Source organism: Mastigoproctus giganteus, chromosome 9 (assembly GCF_048544385.1).
Source record: "Mastigoproctus giganteus isolate SK-2022 chromosome 9, ASM4854438v1, whole genome shotgun sequence".
Classification (NCBI taxonomy): domain Eukaryota; kingdom Metazoa; phylum Arthropoda; class Arachnida; order Uropygi; family Thelyphonidae; genus Mastigoproctus; species Mastigoproctus giganteus.
This window is the reverse complement of record NC_143583.1, coordinates 218,149,685-218,169,314: the sequence shown is the minus strand read 5'-3', so window position 1 is coordinate 218,169,314 and position 19,630 is coordinate 218,149,685. Positions and strand designations below refer to the sequence as shown.

The window sequence follows — 19,630 nt, the reverse complement described above, 5'->3', positions numbered from 1 at the left end:
CATTAGCTTGCTTTCTTGCATCAAATGCCTCTGCTAATGCTAACTCCTTTCTCGATTTTAAATTTGCTACTGTCTTTGTCTAGTCTAATAAAGGAGGTAGCACACTCATATATTTTTTTCAAAATCATAATATATTGGGTATCTATGCCTTGTCTTTCCAGTGCCCAAAACATTGCCTTATGCTTGTATGGAGTCAAATGCCTTTTCATAATCCACAAATGCCAGGCATAATGGTGTTTCATATTCATTTGCTTTCTCCATTAACTGTGATATTACGTGAAGGTGATCCATAGTTCAGAATCCAGTCCTAAAGCCAGCTTGCTCTTTTGGTTGATTCTCATCAAGTACTCTTTCTAATCTGTTAGTAATGACCCTTGTGAACAACTTGTAGATGTGGGATAACAAGCTAATTGGTCTATAATTTCCAATTTCTGATTTATCTCCTTTCTTATGCAGCAAAACTATGATTGCATTATTCCACTGCTTAGACATCACACCTTTTCTAATGCACTTTGTGAAGAGCCTTGCCAGTTTTTGTGTTATGTCTCTTCCTCCCAATTTTACTAACTCTACAGTAACTTCATCTTCCCCCGGGGCTTTCCGATTCTTCATTTTCTTCAATGCATGTTCTACCTCGTCATCAGGAGAATATCGGGTATGTCGTATGTGTTGCTACTTTGCAATCCATCTTTCTCACTGCTGGCATCATTCTCTTGCTCCTTGTATAAATGATAATGGTAATGCCCCTCAAAATATTACTGATAATAATCAGAGTTGAAATAAATGGTCATCATGGCCTAAGTTTACGAGGGTATTATTGCCACTGGGTAGATCAGTAACTGGAAACTACTAAGCATCATTTCTTCATCAGAAATTAAGTCCAAAAATTTGTCAGTAGTGACCACAGATTTTGGAAGCTGGTGTACTCATACTTCATGATAACAGATTTTGGAAGCTGGTATGCTCATACTCCATGATAACAGATTTTGGAAGCTGGTATGCTCATACTCCATGATAATGCAAGGCACAGCTTGTATCACAGAGTCTGCATAGTTTGTTTTCACCAATTAGAAGTGGGAAGCCTACCTTTCTGCATTATAATCCTCATGTAATAGAGTTCTCGTGATTATTATCTGTTCCTCAAACTCAAGGAACCACTGCATTGTTGAAGATTTCTGTCTTTAAAAGTGTGGAGTGCGGCCATGATCCAAAACATCAGACAGCTTAACTTCGGGAGGCAATTGAACAAATTTAAAAACAGAGCTGGAACTAGGCAATCCTAAGCCTGGGGCAAAAGTGCTATAAGTACGCCCCCATTATATGCAGGTAGTCAATCTTTCAGTAGCGTAGCTAGGGTCATCGATGCCCGGGCATCGAAGCTTGGTGTCTGGGGGGAAATTCCCCCTCTGTATCGTCCCTTGCTATGCCGCTGCAATCTTTATGAATTTATAAAAATTACTATTGCAACAGTTTTCGATTTGCATATATTTATTAATAAAATAAGTTAAATAATACAATGAATATAACAAAACAAAAATATCACAGAAAAAAAAAACTTACAAATATTCGTGTATATTTACAGAGAATTTAATTCTATATAAACTACAAAGAAATTAGAAAACCAGGTAGTTTATGTTTATATATCTAGTATAAAATCATAGAAACAAAATACTGTGAAATATAGTACTTTTAACATTATAACATTAACTAAAAATATGCAATGAAGGTGAATTATTTTAATTGAATTTTTCTTGTTTTGAAGGATCTTTCCCAAGAAGCTACTGTTACAGGCAGGATAAAAAAAATTCATAACGCTATTCCATATTTAGATAAGATTCTATTAGACAATATTCATGAATGAATTGGAGAATTGTAAAGGGGTTACAGATTTTATATCTGCAGAATTGATAAAACATGATTTTTCAAATATCTGTTGAAATAACAGATATTTGAAAAATTTTGTTTGTCCTCCAGTGGTTAGCACTGGAGGACAAACCAAAAAGCTCAGAAGTGTGATATCACAAAACGGGCCATACTTACTAGAAGTTTGTAATTGGAGTTTCTCTGTTATATTCGAAATTTGTAAAACACTGTTCCTCCCTGATATTTTTTTCTGTAAGTGATTATAAATCCCACATTTATAATTTTTTTCACTCTCACAAAATCACAATTTCTGGAATCATAAGTAGCACGTACAAAAATAATGCAGTATTTCTTATAATAAAATTTTTATTTTTATTTTAAACAAAGAACACAAGTTGACCAGTAGCAATTATCCATGTTGGAAATATGCCTTAATCTTTTGACTGGCTATAGAAAGCTGTTGACTAGCATGACTTCTTGGTATGTGGGATAGGTGGCTTCATATGTCTTACATTCCACTTACATTGTGAAATGGTAATCCCTTTAACCGTTAGTTTGTGCTTTCTAATTGCTTAAATTGCCTAAAGGCCGGAGATGGAAACAAAACATACAAAGTTAAGTCTCTCGTAATATGTTCATTATATGGAAATTTTCTACATTCTACAGAAACTTTTAAATGTAATTACCAAAAGGAATTCAAAAAATTCGCTATAAAGAAGTTTGTTAAACAGAGGTCCGACTGTAATTAAATCAAAAATGAAGCAATTTTAAAATATATAATTGGTCGGATGCTCCCTTAAAATGCTGCACCTGGGGCTGGCGCCCCTCCCTAGTTCCGGCTCTGTTCAAAAATTACCTGAACATTGGAAAGCAATCACATGCAATGTACTGCATAATAATAAAGGAGACTACAATGAAGGTTTTTTTAGCATAAATTGTGTTATAAAATAAATTCATCTAAAATTAACTGCTTTTGTGCATTACTTTTCGCATAAACCTCATATATAGTACTGTTGTTTTTTGAACGTGTTCACACATTTAATTATAAATTGGATAAATGAAGAATAAGTTTAAACTATTTAACAGGGCTTTATGGATGATATGACCAAACGGCAGCCAGATGTTGAAAAAGTGACCAAAGCATTCCAAACAAAACGTCAAATTACAAATCAATCACAAACTAAAGACAAAGGAAGGGAAAGACATGAATCAGCTCATGAACGAAAATCAGGAAGAATTACTCCTGGCTCTAGTAGCAAATCAACTGCACCTACGTAAGTATAAGTTTATTGATTCAAATGATATATTTTTGAATGTGTTGTAAACTTTATTTTATTTACAAGTTAAACATTGTTAAAATCATGTTCATTCTATGCCTTCTCAAGAGGACGTAAAGCAGGTAGCAATTTTATTGCTAAAAAATTTAATAATAATTTTTTCCTTTGTTAACACTTGTTATCAGAAGACACAGGCACATGGGAGGCTATAGCTGTGTACTATCTGTAATTGCTGAATCAAGCACATAATCACACAAACAAATATTTATTAGCAGTTGAATAACTGCTAATAAATATTAGCACTATATGGAATGGACATTTTAGATTATTCATTCCATGCCATTCATTGATCATTTTCTGATTGCATATAGAATTCAAATAAACCATTATTGAGTAACATCAGATTTCTCAAAAGCTGACTTGGCAGTATGCTTAGCATTAACTTCTTTTAGTTGATTTCTTTGTCTTTCTCTCAGTGACCAAGTAAGGTAAAATCCATAGATGAAGTTGCTGGGCATATCACCAAAAAAAATTTCTGGCAGCAGCTACTGAAGCATCCTAATCTTCTTCAACAAAAAAAAAGATACGCTAAGAATATGTGGAATGAAGCCTATACCAGTGCCAAAAAGAAAAAAAATAAAGCATGGAACCTGCTTCACACCTTATATTGTATAAGACAGCCTTAAAGCTAAAGCACAGAAAGGTTTCTTGGGTACAGTTTGTTACTGTGATAAAGAATGCCACCATCTGTCTAATCTTTAATAAAATTCAAATAGAAAATATCCCTTGGCTTGGGGATATGAAAATATTGGGGATATGAAAATATCCCCAATCTCAAAGAGCAATGGACAAGGAATGTCATTCTCCAAGAAAATAATCAGTATCCTTGCAGAAACTCTCAAGTTTCTACAGTTACTTGTGACAGTTGTTTTCTATAAATCAAAAACAGCAAAAATATATACGATAAATTTCAGTATCTTCAACGGTAGTTGTTGGTGACTCTATTGTCAGGGAAAAGGAGGAGGAACATATTGTGCGAAAAGGATAGGCGGAACAGGACCAGGGTATGTCTGCCAGCGACAAAGGATGATGGGCAGATGTTGAGCAGATATCATCTTTTAAGGGCACAAAAGGTGATATTGTTGTACACGTTGGCACTAATGATGTTAAAAGTAGGAGACTAGCAGAATTACTTAACAATTACAGGTCACTGTTGAAAAAAGAGCCGTGAATTAGGCTTGAATTTGAAAATGTCTGCATTTCTGCCCAGACACAATAGATGGGAGTATATGTTTAGAGCCTTGTTAATCAATTCGGCCATAGAGAAATTGTGCAAGGCTGAAGGGGTACAATTTTTCTAAGCCTGGTCTGTGCTTGTTAACAGGAGAGACTGCTTCTACAGGGATGGGATACACTTAAATAGAAAGGGTGCAAGAATATTTGCTGATGCTATCAAGGCAGTGTTAGGACGGTCAGAAAACTGCTAGCTTGTGGGGGAACACGTACAAAGAGATTATGCAGATCATCAACAGTTGAACCATCAATATGCAGTGGACCAATCTGATTCATCCCTTTCCTTCTAGAATTTAAATAAATAAAGAACTCTTTGCTATTTTTCTTTGCATCCTTTGCCAAAGATTTCTCATAATCTGCCTTTGCCTGACTAATCTTCTTTGTAACTTGGTTACAGACCAGCTTATATCTATCATAGGCTTCCATGTCACCCATTAATTTATATGTATCCCATGCATTTTCCTTCTCTGCCACATGTCTCATTACTTCATCTGACATCCATTTAGGCCTAAACCTTGAACAATATTTCTTAGTTAGTATGTAAAGCTTAGTAGCTTCCATGATTAATTCTTTGAATGCGTTCCATTTTGAATTTACTGTTGGTAACATCATCCGTTGGTCCCACTGTATAGAATTTAAATACTGTCTCAGACCATTGTAGTCACCTTTACGAAAGCAAAAACCCTTCTCTTTACCCCTGATAGTAGTTACCTCTTTGAGTAAATCCCACTTCAGCACACTGTGATCACTGCCACCTAGTGGTTCCTTTATCTGCAGATTCTTAATGCATGAAGAATTACTACTGATAATCAGATCAAGAGTATTACTCCCTCTAGTTGCCTCCCGAATATGCTGCTGTAGAAAACAATCATCCAATAAATCCACAAAAGCCTTAATGTGCGAGTGCCCAACCAACCCACAAATTCCAGTCAATATCTGGGAAATTAAAATTCCCCATTATAAGACTCTCGATTTACTGGCCCACTCAATTTTCCTATACAGTTGCTTATTATACTCGTCAGAGTCATTAGGCCTATAACACACTCCTACTCTCAATTTTGCTTTTCCGGTGCTTATGTTACACCAAACTGACTTGACACTGCACTGTCCAGGATTGTCGAATGGCTGTACTTCCTTGGACTGTGTTTCTTAACTTCTTGGCACCTGGGGGTGAATGGGATCTATCCAGTTATATTAAAGCAGGCAGCAAAGGAAGTAAACAAACTCTTAGACATAATTAATGAGAGTTTCCTTGGAGTCAGGGGAGGTACCCATGGACTGGAGATGTGCAAATGTGACCCCAATCGACAAAGGAGGATCAAAGGGGGAGACAGGTAATTACAGACCTGTTAGTTTAACTTCTATTCCATGGAAATTAATGTAGACACTGGTTAAATAAGCACTGCAGGATCATCTAGACAAGACTTCAGTTATAGCTTGGACACAGCATTGTTTTAAGGGGAAGTCTTGTCTGACCAATTTGATTGGATACTATGATGTGGTCACAAAGGAACTGGATGCAGGGAATAACTTTGGTATCATATATTTGGATCTTAGAAGAGCTTTTGATACTGTTGCACATGGAAGACTGCTGCACAAATTGGAGCAGTGTGGCATTGGAGGCAAATTGCTGCTATGGATAAAGTGATGGTTGAGTGGGAGAAGACGTAATCAGTGGACATTGCTCTTCATGGACTAATGTTATTAGTGGAGTCCCTCACGGTTTTGTGTTGTTTCCATTGTTTTCTGTATTTATTAATGCTATTGATGATAGTATATCAGGCTTAATGTCCACGTTTGCAGGGTTGTTAATGACACTAATGACAGTACACTGCTGCAACAGCATCTAGAAAAGTTGAACATTGACAAATGTAAAGTACTGCATATCGGAAGCAGTAACCCCAGAGTAACATATCAAATGTATGGTACAACACTGACAGTGGTAGAGATTGAAAAGGACTTTGGGAGGGAGGGAGTAATTGTGCAGGAAGATATGAAGTTTTCTGAGCAGTGCAAATGGTCTGCAAGAGTAACTCATGGTGTCTTGGCAATGATATACAGGAATTTTTCTAGCAGGTATATGGAAGTGATTATCCCCTTGTATAAGGCAATGGTCAGGCCACACCTTGAGTACTGTATACAGGCCTGGAGGCCTCATTTCAAGGAGGATGTAGAGCTGTTGGAACAAGTACAGAGAAGGGCAACAAAATTAGTGAATGGAACAAAGGGTTGCTCTTACGAAGAAAGGTTTAAGTTTTGCAAATTACAGGGTCTGGAGACTAATAACTGAATCATTTTCAGTTATTACAAGATTCTCTAGCTTACTGCCAGAGTTGAATACACCTCTGGCATTCCCCTCGCTGAATAACTCCTCACGTGTGAATGTCGATGCAAAATTTTCATTTAGTTTGTTAGCTACCTGAGCAGGATCATCAACAGTTGACCCATCGATATCAAGTGGACCAATCTGATTCATCCCCTTCCTTCTAGAGTTTACATAAGTAAAGAACTCTTTGCTGTTTTTCTTCGCATCCCTTGCCAAGGATTTCTCGTAATCTGCCTTCGCCTGCCTAACCTCCTTTGTAACTTGGTTACAGATCAACTTGTATCTATCATAGGCTTCTGTGTCACGTGTTAATTTGTATGTATCCCATGCATTTTTCTTCTCTGCCATATGTCTAATTAGTTCATCTGACATCCATTTAGGCATAAACCTTGATATACAGGATATATTTAAAGATATATGTAAAGCCTAGTAGCTTCCAAGATAAGTTCTTTGAATGCTTCCCATTTTAAATTTGCTGTTGGTAACATCATCAGTTGATCCCACTGTATAGAATTTAAATACTGTCTCAGTCCCTTGTAGTCACCTTTATGAAAGCAATACCACTTCCCTTTACCCCTAATGGTAGTTACCTCTTTGAGTAAATCCCACTTCAGCACACTGTGATCACTGCCACCTAGTGGTTCATTCATCTGCTGATTCTTAATGCATGAAGAATCACTATTGATAATCAAATCAAGAGTATTACTCCCTCTAGTTTCCTCCCGAACATGCTGATGTAGAAAACAATCATCCAGTTAATCCACAAAAGCCTTGCTAGTGTGTGAGTGACCAGCCCCCAAATTCCAGTCAATATATGGGAAATTAAAATTCCCCATTATAAGACTCTCTGATTTACTGGCCCACTATATTTCTCTGTACAGTTTCTTGTTATACTCATCAGAGTCATTAGGCCTATAGCACATTCCTACTCTCAATTTTGATCTCCCAATGCTTATGTCACACCAAACTGACTCGACACTGCACTGTCCAGCGATGTCGACTGGCTTCACTTCCTTGGATTTTATGTGTTTCTTAACTAATAGCGTAACCCCTCCTCCCTTCCTATCCTGGCTATCCTTTCTGTAGACATTGTACTCCCCAAATTCCAGTTCTGCATTCCTTATATCTGTGTGACACCACGTCTCTGAAATCCCAACAATATCTGCCTTTGATGTTTTGAGCAATACATCAAATTCATCAAATTTATTTACTAAACTCCTAGCATTGGTGTACACGCAAGTATACATGCACCTGCTCTTCCTCTTAGCCACTCTAACACAACCCATGTGTTTACTTGTACCCCCATGATTCCCAGCAGTCTCTGAAATATCCTGCATCTTATTTTCCAGGCTGCTGTTCATTCCAATAGAAGCAGTGCAAGAATCACTTTCTCCTCTGCCAGTGGCTACTGTTAATCTATTAGTCCTTGTATTCCCCCAATCTAGCAGTTTTCCGACCCACCTAACACTGCCTCAGTAGCATCAGCAAACATTCCTGTACCCTTTCTATTTAAGTGTATCCCATCTGTGTAGAAGCAGTCTCTCCTGTTAACAAGTACAGACTAGGCTGAAAAAAATTCTACCCCTTGCGCCCTGCACAATCTTTCCAGGGCCGAATTGATCGACAGGGCTCTCATCATATACTCCCTCCTATCGTGTCTGGGCAGACTCTTGCAGAATTCCTGTCCAATCTGTTGTACGGATTGGACAGGAATTATCCTGTACAGCAGATTGCATGTGGATGGATAACTCTACAGGAGTCATCCATCCAATGGATCTGAACTGGATGGACAACTCCTGCAGAGATGTATAACATCTGTAAGCTGCATGAAAATTGGGTTGAATAAACTGCATGTACTGCATGTACATGCAGTACATGCAGTTTATTCAACCCAATTTTCTTATTAATTCCTCCTTTTCTTAACAGCATTCCACTGGAATGCATTGTTTGCATTACAGAGTTATAATGCAAATGTTATTATGTTGGCTGGTGCAGCATAAGCCTCAGGCTTCCTTGTACCATATGGCTAATAATAATAATAATAAGCTGTTCTCTTAGCTTTGTAACACTTCACAGTACTCCCAACTCACACCCACTCAAAAAAAAAAATAAATAGATAAAACTTGAACTGGCAAAAAAGTTGAACAACTCAACTCAAACTTGATCAGCTTAAAATAAAATAGCAGAAAGTTAAATTTTAATGGATTCCATGAAATTCTGGAATTCTAGGTATTGAACAAGTGAATTCTGCATCTAAAAATGCAAATCTCTTAGTCTGTAGAAAGACCGACAGGAAGAAGTTGTTCTTGCCCTTGTACATTTTGGCCTCACTCACTTAACTCATCTGTTCACTAGTTACCAATCCTGCTTACTCTATAGTTTAATTATATAATATACAATTAGATTGTATGCCATTCTTTACAATTTAATCATTTACTGTCCACTGTATGTGCTAAAAAAGCAACAAATGATAACATTACACTCAGTCTCATTCTTGTGTGAAGTTTTAACTCAACAACATGTATTAGAAGGTAGTCAAAACTTTGAAGAAATCTTTACCCTTCTTAAATTATTGCTTCAATATGACTCCATTTCTGAGTAAGAGATCTTGAAAGAAATATGCTTCTTCTTGCAGGATTTTAATAGGTGCAATATAGCCTCAATAACTTTTGCCTTAGTAACTTAACAACCTTGAAATACCTTGAATGTGTTATTCTGTTTTTTGGACACTGCATAACTTTTAACTGGATGTTTTTAACTGATTCAAGTTACAAAGTCAGTCCCAAACTTTGCTTTTATCACACCTAATATATACATTTATACCCATTTTGCCCAAACATGAAAATAACATAGATACGTATGCATACTCTCAATTTCAGTTGTGATTGGATTATGAACACAAATGATATTAGGGTAGGAGCACCACCACACGAACACATATATGCACACACAACAATCTCATATGCGAACCAGTTTTTGGACTAAAAAAGTAACAGTTTTTAGAACACATTCTTGAATCAATGGTTAAATGAATGCCTAAATCTATTATAGTCTGTGTTTAATTAATATCTAATGCTATCATAATTGGTGTTTTATTAATATATAATGATAACATATAGATGATTTATTAATATCTAGTGTGTTTTTTTATGATTCAAAATGTTGCTGTTCATGTAGAAAGTATCCATTGTGACTTATCAGTTAATCATATACAGTGTCAGCCCAGGATAAATATAATCTGGTTTTTTTTGCTAATAACTAATGCAAGCATAATCTGTTAGCATTTAATATGCAAACATATACAGTGTAGTAGTAGTAATGGAGGCATGCGATGCAAGAAAACAAGCAAGCGTATGAGCTTATGTAGCACTGCCAAAAAAAAAAAAACAATTTCACACATCCATTCCTTCTAAAAGCTTGTCCAGTTCCTCCTTGAATTTATTTAAGCTATCAACTTCTACAATGATAGATGGAAGTTTGTTCCAACAATTAACCACCTGCTGGTTAAAGGCAAATTTCCACTGATCTGTTCTACAACTGTCTTTTCTCAATTTGAATTTATGTTCCCTCATGTTCATAATCTGAGCAAGCATAAGAATCCCATGAGCTACTCTTGCAGCCCGTCTGCACTGCTCAGAGAACTTCAAATACTGCCTGCACAATTATCCCAAGGTCCTTTTCATTCTCTACCACTGTCAGTGTAGTACCACAGAGTTGATACTTTACTCTGGAGTTGCTGTTTCCCATATGTAGTACTTTACATATGGGAAACAGCAACCCCATTTAGGGCATAAGCCTCAAGCTATGGAGGAGTCTAGACTATGTATAAATATAGTGCAAACGCATCAGAAATACATAGCTATATCTGAATAAATCAGAATTAGTAAAAACGGCATCATTTTAAGTTATATCTCATATTGTGAATACCTTCACAATGAGTTGCCATGATATTGTATTACTTTGAATAAGTAACACTTCACCTAAGGAGAAGACTAATGTTACTTATTCTCAGATGGATACTACCATCCAGATGGCACCGTTTCAGGGCTATTTGGCCCTTCTTCAGTGGGTGGGTGGGGGTAAGTACCCGAGTGATGCAATGATGGCAAAACAGTTATGAAGTATAACTCCACAATATGAGAGATGCCTGATGGTGTATCATGTATTTAGACTCTAAAGCGTTTAGGGCATAAGCCTCAAGCTATGGAGGAGTCTAGACTATGTATAAATATAGTGCAAATGCATCAGAAATACATAGCTATATCTGAATAAATCAGAATTAGTAAAAACGGCATCGTTTTTACTAATGATAAGAGTGATGCAATGATGGCCATCATTGCATCACTCTAGTACCCACCCACCCACCGAAGAATGGCCAAATAGCCCTGAAACGGTGCCGTCTGGTTATCCATCTGAGAATAAGTAACATTAGTTTTCTCCTTAGGTGAAGCTTTACTTATTCGAAGTATTGCAATATCATGGCAACTCGTTGTGAAGGTATTCACAATATGAGATATAACTTAAAACGATGCCGTTTTTACTAATTCTGATTTATTCAGATATAGCTATGTATTTCTGATGCGTTTCACTATATTTATACATAGTCTAAACTCCTCCATAGCTTGAGGCTTATACCCTAAACGCTTTAAAGTCTAAAGACATGATACACCATCAGGCATCTTTCATATTGTGGAGTTATTCTTCATAACTGTTTTGCCATCATTGCATCACTCGAGTACCCACCCACCCACTGAAGAAGGGCATCACCTGGATACCCACCCACCCACCGAAGAAGGGCCAAATAGCCCTGAAACGGCACCAGGGGGAGCCTGATGATGTCCGAAGTTTCCAAGAATAGGTAACAACAGCCTTCTCCACTGGGGAAGTGTTGCCTATTCGAGGAGTTTTTTAGTGGTGTGAGTTGAAGGAGTTACTGTCCCTTTCATTCTTCTACACTGTTTCTTTTCCTCTTCCCCTCCTACTATTACTTTCCCTCTACCTTTTTGCTTTTTTAAGTCTAATAGGGACAACTGGATAGTTGAGTTATTATCCCACACAAATACAAAATATGAAATCGTAGTATATAATATCAAAATTATTTTTTGCATCTAGCTCCTTTGTAACCACATCATAGTATCCAATCAGAATTGTCAGACAAGACTTTCCCTTAACAAACCCATTCTGTGTCTGATGATACTGCAATGCATCTAGACAAACCCAGTCTTATCTAGATGATCCTGCAATGCATCTTTAACCAGTGACTTCATTATTTTCCCCGGAATAGAAGTTAAACTAACTGGTCTGTAATTACTCGTGTCACCCTTAGTCCCTCCTTTGTTAATTGGGGTCACATTTGCACATCTCCAGTCCCTAGTGACTTTCCCTGAGTCCAAGGATACTCTCATAATTATGGCTAAGGGTTTTCTTACTTCCATTGCCACCTCCTTTAATATAACTGAATAGATTCTATTCACCCCAAGTGCCTTTCTTATGTTTAACTTCAACAATTTGTCCTCCACTTTGCTCTCAGTTATTACAATATCATTAATCACCCTGTTACAGTTTGATAAACTTCTGGCATTTTCCTCCCTTAATAACTCCTCCTGTGTGAATGTAGATGCAAAATACTCATTCAGATTATCAATTATCTGAGCAGGATCATCAAGTCGAACCATTATTATCAAGTGGACCAATGTAGACAGCTGTTGATTGTAACTAATTTGTTAATCTTGCAAAAGATTAGACATATTCTGGGTGCAACAGAGTTCTACAATACTCACTGATAGTGGCAACAGCCATAAATTCTGGGACACTAGATTTTGCCAAAACATTATTATTTATTTATAAACTTTATTAATTATATTTTTCTATGCTCTTTCACAAACTTTGTTGTTGTGTATTCATCAAAGTTAAGATATAAAGGTGCTTGATGGCATTATAAAGGCATTATGTTAAATGACTCTTGAATTCTCATTTTAGAATGTATATTCTGTTTTACAGTAAAACTCCTCTTGAGCCAGACATCAAAAATCCAAAAGCAAGAGAACTTGTAGATAAATGGCGTACTGTGTGGCTTCTAGCTATGGAAAGACAACGTCGTTTACAAGATAAACTGAATTATCTTAAAGAGGTATTTTGTTTATATTTATAATTTGTGTGCAATTCATATTCTAGAAAATTTAAGTTATTATATAAGAAATTGTGTATATTCAGACTATTCAGACTATTCGGGGGATATAGAATTTGAATATGGGAGTAAAATGTGTACCGAAAGGACAGTGAGGATGGTGGGTGAGAGTTATGCTCTTAGTTCAGAAGCAAATAGAATCTAAGGCACTGTGTCCAGTTGGTTGAGGTAATCAGTGCAATATTTAGTCAGTTTATTTATGACATAAACATTGGGAAAACAACAAGCATAGAAGTGTGTTATAGGTTTAATGACTGTGGTGAGTGTAATGAACAACTATACAGACAAATGGACTGAGCCAACAAATCAGTACATCCTATAATGGAGTATTTTATCTTTCCAAATATTGATGCTTTGGTGGATTTATTGAATGACTTATCTTCACTCTCACGTTACAGTCACAACTGCATTAAGAATCTGCAGATAAAAGAACCACTAAGTGTCACTGATTATAATGTATTGATATGGGATTTATTTAAAGATTTAACTACTGTAAAGGTCAAAAGGAAGGGATTTTGCTTTTGTAAAGGCGACTACAGTTGTCACAGACAGTTTTTTTTTTTTTTTTTTTTTTTTTAATTCTAATCAGTGGGACCAACTGTTGATGTTACCAAAAAAAATTGTAAATAGAAGGCATTCTGAGAGAAGATACTAGTCTTCTTATACCAAGTGAGAAATACTGCTCAAGGTATAGACATATATAGATGTCACATGAACTGATCAGATTTGTGCCAAAAAAGAAACATGCATGGAATATGCTTTATAAATTAGGAGATAATTTATAACATCTTAAAAGTCTACATTTAAGTCATAAAGTGGTTTAGGCAATCTAAGGCAGACTATAAGAGGAGTCGCACAAAGAATGCAAAGAAAAATAACAAAGGTTTCTTTACTGATATAAACACTAGAAGAAAGGGAATGGATCGTATGGGTCCATTTGATATTAATGGTTTAATTGTTGAGGACCCTACTCAGGTTGCTGACAAACAGAATATTTATTTTGCATCTACATTCCACATGGAGAATTTTGTAAGGATGAGGAGGCCAGAAGTATATCAAATTATAGGGAGTAAAATAAAATGATCTTGATATAGCTGAGAGGAATATGGAAGAGAAATTATCGAAGCTAAACGTTGTTGTTGTTCTTTGGTTTTTAGGAGCATTAGCAACTAAGGCTATATTGCTTCGGGGATATACGGTGGTCATTCCCTGACCTTTCCGCCTCCTACGTATTTGGTGGGCACGGGCTCGAACCCCGGTCTAATCAAGAAGCGTGTGCTACACACTGCTGCTCCTGCCCACCTGGCTATGGAGGCAGCAAATCTAAATGTAAATAAGACACTCAGGTCATATAAGATCTGTCCAGTTATATTCAGAAAAGCAGCAAAACTTGTATACAAACCATTTGCCATAATTATGAGAGCATCCTTTGATTAACAATTTACAGAAACGGATCATAGGATGAAGTGAGTAATTGCAGACATATAAGCTTGACTTCTGTTCCGTGGAAAATACTGATTGAAGGTCTGATTGAGGTGTCTAATGGATTGAGTGAGCTAAACTGATGGCATCCTTCTAAGAAGAAGAAAAAGAATTTAATCTCTCCTTAATTCCTTCTTTGAAGGATGAGCAGGCACAAATTTATTTAGCATTAGTAAAGGCACATGATGCAAGAAAGCAAGCTTATATAGCATCAGCCAAAAAAAAAAAAAAAACCCTTCTCATTTCACCCATCTACTCTCTCCAAACATTTGTCTAGTTCTGCCTTGAATCTATTTAAGCTATCAACTTATACAACGACAGATGGAAGTTTGTTCCAACGATCAACCACCCGCTGGCTAAAGGGAAACTTCTGCACATCTATTCTACAACTGTCTTTCCTCAATTTGAATTTATGTCCTCTCAGGTGATTATTTTGAGCAAGAGGAAGAATGCCATCAGCATTGAGCATGCTCAAACCATTGAAGGCTTTATACACCTCAGTCAGATCACATCACGGGTGCCTAGTCACCAAACACTGTAATTTGGAAAACTTAAGCCTTTCTCCATAAGAGCAACCTTTTGTTCCATTCACTAATCTTGTTGCCATTCTCTGTACTCGTTCCAGCAGCTCTACCTCCTTCTTAAAATGAGGCCTCCAGACCTGTATACATTACTCAAGGTGTGGCCTGACCATTGCCTTATACAAGGGGATAATCATCTCCTTATCCCTACTAGAAAAATTTAAATTCCTGTATATATCTTTGACAAGACACCATGAACTCCTGTTGCAGACCATCTGCACTGCTCTGGGATTGCTGCTTCCCATATATAAACTTTACATTTGTCAATGTTAAACTTCAGTTGCAACCTCTCAGCCCATCTGCTCAACTTTTCTAGATCCTGTTGCAGCAGCAGCAGCATACTGTTATTAATGTCATTAACAACCCTGCCGACCTTCGTATCGTCTGCAAACTTGGACATTAAGACTGATATACCATCATCAATATCATTAATAAATACAGAAAACTACAATGGCCCCAACACTGAACCCTGAGGGACTCTACTAATAACATTAGTGGAGTCTCTCAGTGCAGTCCATTGATTACCACTCTCTGTTATATTCATATATGAGCAGGTACAAATTTATTCACATATGAGCAGGTACAAATTTATTCACATATGATCAAGTAGAAATTTATATTGAGGAATGATGGATACGGGATAGATGCATGAAAATTGCTATCAGCCAGCAGGTTTTTGTATTTTTTTTTTTTTTCCTTTTATGAAAATCCCAAATGCTAAAGGTATTAGAATCTATAGTTTGAGAGGAAGTTACAGAAGACAAAAGAAGATACTTCTTGACATAGCACTTGAATATCTGTAGTTTGTAACTTTCAAGAAATACATGAAGCGAGTTTGTTCAAAAAAAGAACAGAAGTTGATGGAATAAATAAGAAAGAAGAAAAGTTGGTTCTGTGAGTTTGAAGTTGGACAGTAAAAGGATGCTGACTGGTTGCAGCACACATTCGGTCTGGTTTGGAAGAGAGAGCAGGAATTATAGACACCAACCAAAAGAGCATTGGCCATGGAAGTATATAGAAAAGGTGTGCAATAAAAATGGGACACCTGTGAGACAGAGAGTGGAGAGACTGTTATAGATGGATCATTAATTAACTCAATTAACTTTTGAACAGAATGTAGAAGCCTGATGGAGATTATGCCGGCACTGCACCAGATGTATGAACATATTCCATGGTAGGATGAATTTCAGATATGTACAGAGTTAGTAGCTGTTTAGAATAAAAAAAGCAATGCTGAAACTAAAAGATAAAACCCAGATTTTTAAATGCAGAGTAAATAATATTTGTGATGTGCTTATGCCAAGAGAGATTAGAAGTCAGATAATCCCTAATAGAGATATTTAAGTAATAGTAATGGAGGCATTTGATGCAAGAAAGCAAGCATATGTAGCATCAGCCAAAAAAAAAAATAATAAAATCAAGTTCACAATCCATTCCCTCTAAAAGTTTGTCCAGTTCCTCCTTGAATTTATTTAAGCTATCAACTTCTACAACAGCAGATGGAAGTTTGTTCCAGCAATTAGCTACCCGCTGGCTAAAGATAAGTTTCTGCACATCTATTCTACAACTGTCTTTCCTCAATTTGAATTTATGCCCTCTCAGGTTCATAATCTGAGCAAGCGGGAGAATCCTATCAGAATTCAGCATGCTCAAACCCATTCAAGGCCTTACCCACCTCAATCAGATCACTTTGCAGGTGCCTAGTATCCAGCCACTGCAATTTGCAGAACTTAAGCCTCTCTTGTTAAGAGGATCCCTTCATTCCCCTCACCAATCTTGTTGCCCGTCTCTGTACATGCTCAAGCAAATCGACATCCTTCCTAAAATGAGGCCTCCAGACCTGTATGCATACTCAAGACATGGTCTGATCATTGCCTTATACAAAGGGATAATCACCTCTTTTTCCCTACTAGCAAAATTCCTGTATATCATTGACAATACCCCATGACCTGCTCTGGCATGATGTTCTCTAGAAATCTGAGTGTCATTGAAAGTACGCATAGGACCAGAAGAATCCATTTTGAGAGATATAAGACAGGACTGTGTTTTAGTATTACAGTTAAATAAGTTATCTTTTCCCCCACTGGAGAATTGAATTACCTGGAAATTATCATTTAAGGAATTGGTAGTGGATATTCAAGAAGTTAAAATTGTTTGTACAAGGCAAGGTTTCACAAACTGGAAAGTAGAATGCAGTGTGCAAAACTATGGAAAGGATTTCCAGCCAATAGAAGAAGGTCCTTAATATACAAAAGCAAAAGGGTAGGAGAAACTTGAACCTTGGGGAACACCAGCATTAGTGGAGAAGTTAGAAGGCATAAAGATGTTTACCATCATCCACAGTGAACAGTCCGAAAGAAAAAGGATATCTAATTATAAAAAACTGTTGGCAAACCATAAGACCTTTATGCCAAATATGATCAAAAGCCTTTGAATTTCAAGAGGAACTGCTTGAGTTTCACCAAACTTTTCCATTCAATTTGTCCATGGATAGGTAAGATAAGCCAGTGTATCACCAGTGGATCGGCTCTGACGGAAACCATATTGGCAATCAATGATTAGATGGAAAGTTTCTAGATAATTTAAGAGTTGTTGGTTGATGGATTTCTCCATTACTTTAGAAAGAGTAGAAGTAAGTGCAGTGGAACGTTGTTGCCTCCGTAGGCAGGTGGGCAGGAGCAGCAGTGCTTAGCACATGCTTCTTGATTAGACCGGGGTTCAAGCCCATGACCACCAAATACGGAGGACGCGGAAAGGTCAGTGAATGACCACCGCATATCCCCGGAGCAATATGGCCTTATTGCTAATGCTCCTAAAAACCAAATAACAAACAAACAAACAGTGGAACGTTAAAAAAGTTTTAGGGCCAAAAGCCTCAGACTACGGAAAATTCACTAATCAAATAAATTAGTGCATAGCATCATGTTAATTCATAATCACTGAACTAGGTGAAATGTCATCATTTTTATTATATGTCATATTGCAATTATATATTGTATATCAATTGTATATCTCATATTGTCATATTCACAATACAAGATATATTAAAAATAATGCCATTTCACCTACTTCGGTGATTACTATGAACTAACATTATCCTATGCACTAACTTGTTCAATGCAACGGAACAATAATTGGATGGGAGGGATTTGTCACCATTTTGGCATCTATAAGAAATTATGTGTATCTATATATAGTAATAGTCAGGTATGTCAAAAGTTGAGAAATGAGGGTGGATCCGGGGGGGGGGATAACAGCATAAGAAAACAAGAAAGGACATGGCTGGACCTGAGAAAATTCAGGCAAATTCAAGCAAAGTCAACAAATATCTTCTTTCATCTTCAACCTGTGCAGCATGGTACTGAGTAGTATAGGTTCTAATACCTCTCATGTTTGGAGTTGTCATTAAAAAATAATAATAAAAATCTCCAAGCAGAAGGAAAAACACCAATGGAATAAGAAAGAGGAGTAAACTCCAAAGTGCAGGTTTTACGAACAAGTGGAAAAATACCATGAGAATTTGGTGTTTCCTTGGCATTAAGACTATTCAAAATTCTTCTGACATCGAAAGTTTTTATAGTTTGGATTGATTAATAAGTGCTTTACAATTGTATGAGCATAAAATGAATGTGGATATTTGAATGCAAGCCAATTGCAATATGCAAAATTCTTATTTTGAATAGCCTTAGCACATTTATTAGAAAACCAAGGTTTGGATCAAGGTCAAGATTTTAAGGTGGAGTGTGGATTTCATCCCTTTAAGAAGAATTTCACTGATATGATCTGTGAACTTTGACATCAGAAGATTTACTTGGAAGGGTTTCTCTTGAAAAAAAGATCAAGGAGTGTTGGCTGTGTGTTTTGGATTGTCAAGTAGTTTAGTGAATAATCTGTGTGAGGTCATTAATAATTGCAAAAGTCTTAGCATTTTGACCAGCTGAGCCAGATGGAGTTGTGAATGTTGAAATTGCCAAGGAAAATTAGGAAAGTTGAATTGGAGAAAGTTGAATTTCAAAGAAAGGAAGTTAAAAAATTCAAAATGATTAGAATTTCTCTATTAATATCCCAATTAGTGGAATTGAGAGATCAATAGAGGCAACAGATGAATGTCACAGAATAGGGTAGAGTTATTTTAATCGTAGAACTGCCAGCTAGCAAAAATACGTGAATCCACAGTTGCCGATCAATTTGACTGCTGTACATAAAATAAACTTTTAAGTTGTGTTTACAACATTGTATTATAAGCATTGATATAAAGTAACTGGCAACGGTACATAGTGTTGTGCTTATGGTAATTCTCATAAAAGTAATATTTCTGACAGCAAAAATTTTAACACAATTTGTCTAGGAAATAAACTGAAGTTTAAAAATTAATTTGCACAATTTAAACAAATGACAATTTTTTTCAACAGTTCCTGGACTCTTTCCACGTGCATACTTTTTACACACAGTGCGCATTTCTGTAGTTTTATTTGCCTTTCATTGCCTAATTTGGAATTGATGTCTTTGACATGGCCTCTATTGTTACTGATTTGAGCTTCTGCTTTCTGTGAATTTATATATTCTTTTCTGAATTTTTCAACTAGATTTGATATAAAATCCCTTCCCTTCATAACTTTCC

General features: G+C 36.5%; 1 protein-coding gene across 1 annotated transcript in view; it reads left to right on the top strand.

Moving 5' to 3' along the window:
* The window catches only part of shot (dystonin-like protein short stop), a 1,739,701-nt gene that overhangs the window by 1,546,523 nt on the left and 173,548 nt on the right, over positions 1 to 19,630 (top strand). The window contains exons 80-81 of the mRNA XM_090380932.1: positions 2,950 to 3,137; positions 12,760 to 12,889. Coding sequence (XP_090237058.1) covers positions 2,950 to 3,137; positions 12,760 to 12,889 — 318 coding nt within the window. The remainder of the gene's footprint in view (positions 1 to 2,949; positions 3,138 to 12,759; positions 12,890 to 19,630) is intronic.